This window comes from Octopus bimaculoides, chromosome 10 (assembly GCF_001194135.2).
Source record: "Octopus bimaculoides isolate UCB-OBI-ISO-001 chromosome 10, ASM119413v2, whole genome shotgun sequence".
NCBI classification, from domain to species: domain Eukaryota; kingdom Metazoa; phylum Mollusca; class Cephalopoda; order Octopoda; family Octopodidae; genus Octopus; species Octopus bimaculoides.
Window position 1 is genome coordinate 71,268,367 of NC_068990.1, and position 13,104 is coordinate 71,281,470.

General features: G+C 37.9%; 1 protein-coding gene across 1 annotated transcript in view; it reads left to right on the forward strand.

Annotated features, from left to right (window-relative positions):
* LOC106875903 (GON-4-like protein) overlaps positions 1 to 13,104 on the forward strand; it is a 79,860-nt gene that overhangs the window by 47,888 nt on the left and 18,868 nt on the right. The window contains exons 18-20 of the mRNA XM_014924219.2: positions 7,552 to 7,654; positions 8,942 to 9,079; positions 12,072 to 12,224. Coding sequence (XP_014779705.1) covers positions 7,552 to 7,654; positions 8,942 to 9,079; positions 12,072 to 12,224 — 394 coding nt within the window. The remainder of the gene's footprint in view (positions 1 to 7,551; positions 7,655 to 8,941; positions 9,080 to 12,071; positions 12,225 to 13,104) is intronic.

Below are 13,104 nucleotides of genomic sequence, written 5' to 3' on the forward strand. Positions count from 1 at the left end.
AAGTGATAAAAGTGGTTTTGAGTTATTTTAATTCCTATTTCTAGCAATGCTGGTACTTTCTTTGTAGCCTTCATTATTATTATTATTATTATATATTTAATAATAATATCTTTTATATATTTAATACGATGATGATGAATACTGTGAAACTTAATTTAATTTAAATTTTTAATAAATTGATTTCAATTGAGTTTTTACCTGTAATTTTGGATTTTTATCCCTAATATTATTATTATTAATATATATATATATATATATATATATATATATATCATTATATTTTATTTCATTCACTTCGATCATTTTGAATTTGTCACTGAATTCTACTGGTCAATACACATATGGTGATACGCATAATGTTTAACCCTGAAAAAGTAATACTCACTGATGAAGACTAAGTGTTTGTTCATAAGGTTCAAAATCATATGATATGAGTACATCTTTAACTCATTTGTGGTTTTCAATCGCTAATGGTAAGTTGGCATTTTTTGTATGTATGTGTATATATATATATACATACACACAAAAAATGCCAATGTGTGTGTGTACATATGTGAATCATCATCATTTAACATCTGTTGTCCATGCTGGCATATGTTTATACAAAAATGATTAAAAAATAATTTTTTTACCAGTGGTCAGCATGTGTAATTAATAGTCAGAAAACTTAAATATTTATATATAATAGTGTATAAGATTTTAAAGAAGAATCTTTTTGTGGTATGGGTCTTAACTGCCCTTTCTAGCATGTAAGAAATCCGCATGGTGGATTCCTCTCCATGTATAAAATCTTATGCACTGTTATATCTTTGTGTATATATCATCATCATCCTTTAACATCCATTGTCTATGCTTGCATGGGTTGAGCAGTTTGACTGGGGCTGAAAGGCTGGACCAGACTCCAGTCTGATTTGGCAAGGTTTTTACAGCTGGATGCCCTTCCTAATGCCAACCACTCCAAGAGTGTAATGGGTGCTTTTATGTGCCACTGGCACAGGTGCCATTTGTGTGACACCAGTATCTGCCATGACTGTGATATTGCTCGGTTTGATGGGTCTTCTCAAGCATGACATAATGCCAAAGGTCTTGGTCATTGCTTCCGTGAGGCCCAACACTTGAGCCAAAGGTTTCGGTCATTGTCTCAGTGCGGTCTAATAAGTACCAGTCCTGTTCCAGTAATATGTAATTCAGGCCATAGCCTAATGAAAACAGAACACCGAACGCACACTGTAGATAAGACTGGCTAAAAAAAAAACATATATTGTTGCAAAACAAGTTACAGCAGGTTTTATAGATAGGAAAAGAACCAATCAGAATTAACCATCATACACACACGCACACGTGCGATAGACTGAATGACACATAACATGTAGTTGTAAGTTCAAGTTGTAACATCCCTTTCTCTCCTAGTCAATATTATATGTCTGACCCTGATAGCAGTCAACAGGTTTTGATATACACTCTGATTGTTGCAGTGTAGGGTTGTTAGTTGTTTCTCTTTCATCCAAACAGTCGCTTTCACCCGTTGAGGTTGACCCAGCTTCCTCGTTCACTTCCATTTGATCATTTGTTGCATTTATTACTCGAGATCAAATGTGATCCAAATGTCTGCACACAACTTGACCACTTGGTAAACGCAAATTGATTGAACTTCCAAAAGTTTCAACAACTGTTGCTGATTGCCAACACGGTTCATGGGGAAGTCGAGTATACACAGCATCAGACGCTTTCAATTGTAATCCTTCCTTGTTCTTTGCATTTATTCAGGTTAGTTTTTCTTCAATATTTTTGTGCGATGACAAGAATAAAAGGCTGAATCTTGTTTGCAGATTGCAACCAAACAAAAACTCAGCTGGAGACTTGCCTGTAGATTCAGTTGGGGTTGTGCAATAGGCAAAATGTAAATGGTACAGTTTAGTCTGAAGGTTTCTAGTACTTTGCTTTTTCAATCCATTCTTTACCGTCAGAACAGCTCATTCTGCTAAGCCATTTAAAGACGGATTATATGATGCAGTTCTTATGTGATGTACCCCATCCTCTCTCAAAAATGTTTGGAAAACCTCACTTGTGAAAGGAGTGCCATTATCTGAACAAATTGTTTCTGGAATCCCAAATGTAGAAAATGATGAGTGTAGTCATGCTACTGTAGATTCTGCTGTAGCATGTACCACTGGATGTACATCTATCCATTTCGAATGGGCATCAATAATCAATAAGCACATCGTACCATTTAAGAGGACCAAAATAATCTATGTGTAACCTTTGCTATGGTTTTTATGGCCACTTCCAGGGATGTACAGGTCCTGGTGTATTTTGTTGCTGATATTGTTGACAAACGTCACATCTTCTGCACATCTGCTCAATATCAGCATCCAGATTGGGCCACCAACGGTAACTTCAAGATAATGCCTTCATTCGATTTATGCCTGGATGAGCATCATGCAACTCATTAAGCAATTGTTGTCTTTATTTAAAGGGTACAATTATATGAGGACCCCAAAATATGCAACCCTTGTGCAAACTCAGTTCATCTTTACACTGTAAAACCAGTATTAATTCTAAACTTGTTTTGGACAGCCACCCTCTTAAAAGATAATGTTTGACACTGGACAGTATTTGATCTTTGTTAGTTGAAGTATATCCTGTCCTCGGATAGGTGTGCCACTAAAATGTTGCATCATGTGTATCAGTTCTGCTAGTTGTTCAATTTCATGTAACAAAGAAGTCAAGGGTAAACGACTCAATATATCAGCAGTAACATTCTTAGGCCCAAGAACATAATGCACACTATAACTATAAGCACTTAACATCCAAAGCCCACCTCTACATTCTAGGTGTACACATTTGCTGAATACCCTGCTCTTCTCCAAGTAGTGCAATCAAAGGTTTATGATCAGTATAAATTTCAAAATGACAACCCCAAACATATTGATGGAATTGCTTGACACTAAATAAAACTTCAATTGCTTCTTTGTCCAACTGAGAATAGTTCTTTTCAGCTGGTAACAGAGTACATGAGGCAAAAGTTACAGGATGAACAGTACTGTCAGTCATTCAGTGACAAAGGGCTACACCTAGCCCTGATGGAGATGCATCACATTGTAACATCAAACATTTATGCAGGTCATAATGCACAAGTACAGATGAACTAGTAAGTAACTTCTTAGCTGTAGCAAACCCTTTCTGGTGTTCAACATTCCACCCGCAAAGGAAATCTTTATGCAATAAGGCATGGTGTCAGCATTGTTGAAATATTTGGTAAAAAATGATGATAATGTCACAACATTCTTACAAATGATCTTAACTGACTATTGTTTTTAGGTTCTGGTGCATTTAAAATAGGCTGTACTTTATCACTCCTAATTTGCAAACCATCTTTATTAAGTTGGTAACCAAGATAACAAACAGAATCACAAAAAAACTCACATTTGTTCTTCTGTTTTAATCCGTTTTTGTAAAGACGATTGAGTATGATGGATAATGTATGAAAATGGTCATTATTGGAATGCCTGGTGATTAGTAAATCATCTAGGTATGCACAAGCCCATGGTACATCTTTAGCAATGTTGTTGATAATGTACTGAAAAATTCCTGAGGCTGAATTAATTCCAAATGGTAATCTAGTAAATTGAAACAACCCAATATGGGTAGCAATCGTAGTGCAAGCATGAGAATTGTCATCAAGTTCAATCTGGGAATATGCATGACTGAAATCAGTTTTTGTGAACTTTTGGCCTCCCACTAGAGTCGTGTACAAATCTTTTATTTTAGGTAAAACAGCTGACTGGTTGACTGTAAGTTTATAATCTCCGCAATGTGCACTGAGCATTTCATCACCTGTACAATGTGAGCTGCCAAATCAAAGTATTGAACTGGAACAATAAACACCTTCTGATTGTAAACGTTGTAATTTGGCTTCCACTTTTGGCTGCAAAGCATATGGAAGTGTTCGAGCTTTACAAAACCACAGTGACGTGTTGGAAAGTAATTTTATGTTTGCTTTATATTCATTCAATTTTCCAAGCTTGGTGTCAAATAAAGTACAGTATTCCTTTTTCAGTTGTTTCAATGATGGTGTATCACAAACAGTTTTAATCATGGTGAGTGTACCAGGTAATTGTCGTGACCAATCATGACCCAATAAGTTTGGACGATTTCCAGTGGTTACATATACATCACCATGTTGCATATTTACATTGCAAACTACAGTTATTGGGATTTCTTGCACGGTATATGTTTTTGAAGTTGAATAGTTTGTAGAAAGTGGTGGTAAACAGCTGACAGAATGAGTGGTAACAATAGAGACTGAAGTGCCCATGTCAATTTCCATGCAAACTGACTGTCCTTAAATTATCACATCGACAATGTACAAAGGTGGTCAGACTGTAGTGTTAACAGTAGCATTTAAAGTGAATTTAAAGCGAAATCTTGGCCTTGGTTTTCCTGATTTGTTTTTATCGTTCACACCGAATGTTTTAGTGAAGATGAAACTCTGTGTTCATCGTACTTTGTATGACAAATTCTGGCAAGATATCCCATTTTACCACATAAATGACAAACTGTTTGCTGATGCTGGCACTCAGATGGAAAATAATGTTTAAATCCACAATGATAACAAGTAAACTGTTTTTCTGTAAGACTTGATGGCCGAGTTTTTGTAGACATAATAGATTGCACAGCCATCTGCCCTCTGTTAGTATAGAAAATTTAATTAGCTGATGTGAAATGCTTTTGCTCTGACAAACTATAGCACAGGCTCTTTCCCAAGTAAGCTTTAATTCTTCTTCCAAAAGCAATTTAGAACAGGCAGTCTCATCACAAATACTGGAAAGCAGACATTGCAAAGCTATTTCGTTTTTGAACATTTTTGGAGGAATCAGATTGTATTCACATTCAAGTAAAGCTTGTTGTATTCTGGAAATGAAATCATTGCAGTCTTCTTCAGGTTTCTGATTTAATTTTGTAAAACAGTAATCTGCTGTGTACACATTTTTAGCAAATCCCCAAAGTTCATTCAGTAAACCAAACGCTTTATGTGGCAGATTCTATAATTCTCAAGGCATCGAAGTGTCTTTGTCCTTGCTCCCCGAGAAATTGGCGTAATACCTTTATTTTGTGACATTCTGATAAATTAATGGTTGGTTGTAGTATTGAAAGTAGTTCTAAATAATCCAAAAACGAACATTTCCAACGATTCTATATAGCAGGGGATGGTTTGTCTGAAGTAGTACTCCACAGTTGTGTGGGTTAATTCAGCATAGCACACGTCTATCCTTGTCGCCAGTTAATGAGTACCAGTCCTATTCCAGTAATATGTAATTCAGGCCATAGCCTAATGAAAACAGAACACTGAATGCATGCTGGAGATAAGACTGGCTAAAAAACACTTTTTGTTGCGAAACAATTTACAGCAGGTTTTATAGATAGGAAAAGAACCAATCAGAATTAACCATCATACACACACATACATGCACACATGTGTTAGACTGAATGACACATAACACATAGTTGTAAGTTCAAGTTGTAACAAGGCCCAACACTCAAAAGGAGCTCAGCCACTTTGCTTTCGTGAGGCCCAACACTCGAAAGGTGCTTCAAAGGTCTTGGTCATTGCTTCTGTGAGGCCCATATCTGTCACAACTGCAAGTTTGCTCAGCTTGATGGGTCTCCATCTGAAGCACAACAGAATGCCAAAGGGCTCAGTCATTGCCTCCAAGCGGCTCAACACATGAAAGGAGCTTGGTCTCTGTGAGGCCAATGCTCAAAAGGTTGCTTCAAAGATCTCAGTCATTGTCTCTGAGGCCCAATGCTCAAAAGATGCTTTTTACGTTCCAGCTGCCTAACACCAGCATCAACCACAACTGCGAATTCACGTGGCTTGACAGGTCTTCTCAAGCACAGCATATCGCCAAAGGTCTCGATTACTAGTCATTGCTTTGTGAGGCCCAAAGTTCAAAGATCATGCTTCACCAACTCATCCCATGTCTTCCTGGGTCTACCTCTGCCACTGGTCCCCTTCACAGTTAGAGATCGGCACTTTTTTACACAGCTGTCTTTATTTATACACATCACACAACCATACCAGCACAGTCGTCACTCTTGCACACCACATCTGATTCCTCTTATGCCTAACTTTTCTCTCAAGATGCCTACACTCTGACGAATATGCACACTGACATTGCACATCCAACGAAGCATGCTGGCTTCATTTCTTTCAAGCCTATGCATATCATTGGCTGTCACAGCCCATGTTTCACTGCCATGTAGCATAGCTGTACACACACAAGCATCATACAATCTGCCTTTCACTCTGAGAGAGAGGTCCTTTGTTGCCAGCAGAGGCAGGAACTCTCTGAACTTTGTCCAGCCTAATCTTATTCTCATAGCTATACTCTTGGAGCATCCACCTCCACTGCTAACTTGGTCACCTAGATAATGGAAGCTATCTACTACCTCTAGCTTACCTTCCCCTTTCCCGGCAGTTGATGGAGTCTATTTTCTTTACATTTTCGGTGTTTATTGTACCTGTGCATCTTTCATATACAAAAGCTATTTTTCCTGTTAACCTTCCTCTGATACTGCTACACCTTTTATGTGTCCAAAGCTTACACAGGTGTTCTTATGGGAGTTTCTACTTACACCTTTTCTACAGATCGAGCAGAGCCATCAACCTGAAGGGATTTGTGATTTATCTGCCTTCCTACTTACTAAGACTTTGGTTTTTGCTAGGTTAATTTTAAGGCCCTTCGAATGTGCAGAGAACAGCTTCTGTCACATTCCAGGGAGAAAAACTACAAATAGTTGATAGCTTCCATTACCTAGGTGACCAATGCTCTGAAAGTGTAGCTGCTAGAATAAGAATGGCCTGGGCAAAGTTCAGAGAGCTCCTACCTCTACTGGTAGCAAAGGGCCTCTCGCTCAGAGTAAAAGGTAGACTGTATGATGCATGTGTACGAACAGTCATGCTACATGGCAGTGAAAAATGGGCTGTGACTGCTGAGGACATGCGTAAGCTTGCAAGGAATGAAGCCAGTATGCTCAGCTGGATGTGTAACACATTATGGCCCTGTCATTTGCTGGATTGTATCAAACCATCCACCCCATGCCAGGATGGAAAACAGATGTTAAATAATGATGATATCTATTATAATTCCTTCACATCATGTATGATTGTCACTGTATCTCTCACTATTTTTATCTTTCTCTTTTTTTCATTTTAATTATTCCTTTTACCTTCGCATTTCTTTGTTATTCTTCTCTTTCACTATGGCCTATTCTTGTCTCTCTCTCTCTCTCTCTCTCTCTCTCTCTGTCTCTCTCTCTCTCTGTCTCTCTCTCTCTGTATCTCTCTCTGTCTCTCTCTCTCTCTGTATCTCTCTCTCTCTCTCTCTGTCTCTCTCTCTCTCTCTCTCACACCTCCTCTTCTTTCTAGACCACCTGTATATTTTCAGCCTGTCCTTTTTTCTCCCAAACTAAGTATTAAAATGACCTTAGAGTTTCTGTCCTTTCTCAAATATTTTCATTTTTTCACCCCCTTTATTAATATTTCAGCTGTCATCAGAAAAGGAGTAAAGATACACGAACCAAAGCACAGAAACGGAATGACATCAAACTTGCCATGTTGGCACCAAATTTAATTGAAAAAGACCCTCGGGTGAGTTATTAAACTGGGTGGCTATGCCAATCGTTGCACTTAATGACCTTTCAACTTTGACATCCTGATGCTGGAAATGTCAGTTTAAAATAGTATTCCTCTTATTACATTGAACTCTGATTCTCTTCTAATCTTGATGATTCTATCTTCTTCCAAAATTAATCGCAGCATCTATTTTCAAATTATGTGTGGTTAAGAAGGTAGCAAGCATGAAAAAGCAGGCATTAAACTCTCTCTCTCTCTCTCTCTCTCTCTCTCTCCCCCTCTCTCTCTCTCTCTCTCTCTCTCTCTCTCTCTCCTGTAATTTATTGCATGCATTTATGAAATACTTGCCAACTTGAAGCATGTTACTGTGTTAAAATATGCAGACGACATTAACTTGTGCTTTGAAATAAAAAAAGAATGCCTCCTCTATGTTACAGATCTGAGTGTAGCTTACTTGTTCACTGAGTGTAGCTTACTTGTTCACTGAGTGTAACTAAGGCTATCGTAAAGCTTGTAGTTCTAAACAAAAGATGTGATTGTCAAAGCTATATTCACATTAACAGTCAACTTCAGATGCTGGTCAGACAAAAAAATTCTGCTCTTAAATTATATCATTGTTTGGTTTTAGCACAAATTATGGCTTCTGTGTGTAAAAAGAATTGTAAAAATTCAAATTTTCCACAAAAAACCCTCATTAAAACACATACACAGAGGAAATATTTTAGTAGAATAACACCAAGTGGTAGATGTATGCTGTATAGTCACTACACCTGCCAGAAATAGAATCAAATCTCAGCTATCTTACATCTTAACATTTAAAAAAAAGAAAGCATTCAGTGGACAACATAATCCTGAATTTACAGGAAGGAGGGTCATGACTGGAATGTCTTTTATCAAAAGTCTGCTTGATCAGGACTGACCTTGGGTTAAACAATAGCGCTGCCTGTATTCCTAGCACTGACTGTCATTCCTTGTATATTATTGTAATATGTATAATGTGGCAAGCTGGCAGAATCGTTAGCACAATGGATGAAATGCTTAGTGGTATTTCGCCATCACTATGTTCTGAGTTCAAATTCTGCCGAGGTCGACTTTACCTTTCATCCTTTTGGGGTCAATAAATTAAGTACCAGTTGAATACTGGGGTCGATGTAATTGACTATCCCCCTCCTCCAAATTTCAGGCCTTGTGCCTATGATAGAAAGGATTATTGTAATATGTATGTGTTTTGTAAAATGTAAGGTGAAATCATTTTTTGATCCTCATAAACCCTGTACATATGTATTGTTGCCTTTGTTTCAGAGAGATCACCGAGACACCATTTTTGCTTTGGCTTATCTGAATAAGGTCAAAGAAACTTTGAAAACTGATATAGAGCGCTATGAACAATTCCTCAGGATTTTGTTTGAATTCGGCAAGAGTGATCATTCACCTGTTGTAGTAAGCCCTGTTTTTATTCATTATTGAAAAACCTAATAACTAAATTGTCTTCACCAGCAATTTAATACTACTATATACTATATATTGAGTTTGATTTGAGATGTATACCTTCATGTGTTTATATGTGTGTGTGTGTGTGTGTGTGTGACTCCATATGTATTTCATCATCATCATTTTTTTAACATTTATTTTTCCCTGTTTGCATGGATCACATGAGACCATGTTGGAGCAGACTTTTCTACAGCAGGGTGCCCTTCCTGTTATCAACCCCCACCTGTTTTCATATTGGGCTTCAAGCAAATAACATCTTTAGTGAAGCCATTATTTACAACCAATGAGTGAAATGCATGTGTAGGTGAGAAGGAAATATGAAATCACACACACACACACACACACACACACACACACACATGTATGATGTGTATGGAAGTCATGTGTATCTCCCAATGATGAAAAACTAGCCAAGTGATCAAAGGATTGGTCTGTAAGTGTCATATCCTGCATTCTTCTGTTGGTGTCTCAATAGTCTTTGGTTAATTGAGTTCTTGGGAATGGATAATAGATCTAATGGTTATTTTACTTGAACTAAAATGACAAGTGTATGTTATATATGGTCAGTTTTTTTGGGTGTGTGTGTGTGTGTGTGTGGGGGGGTCAATTAAATACACACACTATCTATTTGATCTTCATTTTAGTTTTTATTCATATTACTCTTAGTTTATGCATCTGTCAAAGTCCTTTCGTCATACCCTGTGACTTCATTAGTGACTCTCTGTCCTGTGTGTCTCCTCTTATCCTGCTTATATTTATTTATTTATTATTCTTTAACAAGAATAGTAATGACAGTGACTTTGAAGTTTTGGCTTTGTGCAATCCAAATAACCCTCACCACCTATCTACATTCTTTTGTGAACCCTTAAATGCCAATCTCCTAAAAGCTAACATACCAACAAAACACATGTAACTACTGAGGTTAAAACACTGGAGTGAATTCTAGGATTTAATATTCACATTCTCAAAACAAAAGGTAAACATCCCTTTGATATCTAAATAAAACTTACAACAGCCAAACCATATTACAGTTCTGCTGACTAACAACCTTACTACATTCTTTTGTGAAACTCTTTGACCTGAAGATGATACACCTAAACATACAAAACTATACATGCATGAATAGATTCTAATCATGAGCAATTTCCCAGAGTTAATCAATAAAAATTCTCCATACCGCACCATTTTGAGCGTGGCCGTTGCCAGTACCGCTTGACTGGCCTTCGTGCAGGTGACACGTAAAATCACCCACTACACTCTCTGAGTGGTTGGCGTTAGGAAGGGCATCCAGCTGTAGAAACTCTGCCAAATCAGATTGGAGCCTGGTGTAGCCCATCTGGTTTCACCAGTCCTCAGTCAAATCGTCCAACCCATGCTAGCATGGAAAGCGGACGTTAAACGATGATGATGATGATGATGATGATGATTACTCTTCATTCCCTCTTTATTTACTGCCGCTTATCTCCTCCTCCCTGACCCACTCCTATTTTCCTTTACCTGCAGCCCCAAATGGAAATTTGCCATTAACCCAATTCCACCCAGGTTCATTACTCAATGCATTCACCCCTATCCCTACCTCTCACTATCTTTCTCTTTTTACACTCTCACAAACCTACCTACATATTCACCCTTCCTTGTTCCTCTGTCCCTATTCACTCTTAAAAACACCTTCTTATATCTTGAGTGTATGCCCTGATACCTCATCACCATCATCTCTTCTCAGTCTCCTGCTGGGGTAGATATCTCTCCTACAGCAAGACACCTGTTTCTGTTCCTCCATCATACTCCAGCCTTTCAACACCAAACATAAAACACTTCTCTACTGCACTCTTTCACTATGAGGAGATCTTGTTTTGCAAGTTACTTGATGACTTCACTAGTGCTGGTGCCATGAAAAAAAGCACCTAGTATGCTCTGTAAAGTGGCTGATGTTAGGGCATCTAGCCATAGAAACCATACCAAAGCAGACACTGGAGCTCAACATAGTCCTCTGGCTTGTTGGTTTCTGTCCATCCCATATGAGCACAAAACATGGATGTTGGATGATAGTGATTTTGTGTGTGTGTGTGTGTGTGTCATCATCATCATCATCATCATCATCATCGTTTAACATACGCTTTCCATGCTAGCATGGGTTGGACAATTTGACTGAGGACTGGCGAACCAGATGGCTGCACCAGGCTCCAATCTGATCTGGCAGAGTTTCTACAGCTGGATGCCCTTCCTAACGCCAACCACTCTGAGAGTGTAGTGGATGCTTTTACGTGCCAGTCAGGCGGTACTGGCAGCAACCATGCTCAAATGGTGTTTTTTTACGTGCCACCTGCACAGGAGTCAGTCCAGCAGCACTGGCAAACAACCTCGCTCGAATGTTTTGTTCACGTGTCACCGGCACAAGTGCCAGTAAGGCGAAGTTGGAAACGATCACGCTCAAATGGTGCTTTTTACGTGCCACCGGCACGGAAGCTAGACAGCTGCTCTGGCAATGATCCCGCTCGGATGGTGCTGTTAGCACTCCACTGGCACAGGTGAGAGAATGAATTAACGAAATGATAAACTTGAATAAAATAAATAAAATGTGACAATTAATGGATATGCATGAACTTAAGACAAACAAGGAAGACGAAGCTATGGGAACTATGTTTACATGGTAAAGAAATAGATAGATAATAAAGGACGAATGGCGGGGGGGTTATGATCTACATAGAAACAGAAGTACATGAACGAGGTTAAAATTTTAATTATTTTTGATGGACTATGTTAACCATTGATATATAACTGGAACTATTTTGTGTCATTTGCATTGATAACAGTTTTAGGAAAAGTATGAACATCACAAAATCCTGTCCCTCCATTCACTTGAAAAATTCTCTGCCCTCAGCATATATAAGAACCTATGATATTTTGCCAAAACTTAGTAATTTCATTTTCTCTTTTGCAGCTGTACAAAAACCTGTCATATTTAATGAAGGACTATCCTGAACTTGTACATGACTTTGCAGCGTTCCTCTCTCCAGAACATGCTCTCCTCTGTGGCTGTTACAAAACTACAGTAGACTTTCTTAGGGCTCGCAACTTCTTACGTAAAATTGAGGTAATTTTCATTCATCGTCACCATTTTCACTTTATTTTCTTTTGTCTTCACATTTCAACTTTTTGTAATTTTTTTCCCCACTTCCATCTCACTTTTCCATTTCTCCTGAAAATTCTATTTGATATAAACAATTATTAGGTGCTATTTTTCATCTCTTATGGAAGATGTTGCAACTATATGGGGCAGTGACATGAGAAGTTTGTTTTTCATTATTTCATTTGAAAATGTTCCTATTTAAAAAGATTCTTATCAATTTAAAAAAAATCTTTCTTTGATACTTTGCCACTCTCTTATACTTTAGCATAAGCTGGAAATGTTACACCAGTTACATATAAACAGACCAACTTTGTTTACATACATATATTATATATTTATGATTCGAAGTGAGTGGGAAGGTGGGTACAGACCGTATGATGAGGATGAACCAGTTCAGTCCCCCATGTATTGTCCTAGAGAAGGATGTGTAAGTTTGAATATACAAATGAGAAAAAAACATTACTCAATAGTTGTATAATTTATTTATATTAATATTTAAAAACAATTTGGACCTTATAATATCCTCATGTGGCCCAAGAAGGTTCAGTTATATTTTCAATCAACTCTAACTATATCATGAATAATGATGTGAGATTTCAGAAAGTCAATACCAACATAGTAATACTAGTAATACCAACATAATATACTAGGCGCATAAGTAGGTCTGTAGGAGATAGATGATAGTTAGATAGTTAGAGTAAGGTGGCAAGCTGGCAGAAACGTTAGCACACCGGGCGAAATGTTTAGCGGTATTTCGTCTGCCGTTATGTTCTGAGTTCAAATTCCACCGAGGTCGACTTTGCCTTTCGTCCTTTTGGGGTCGATAAATTAAGTGCCAGTTACA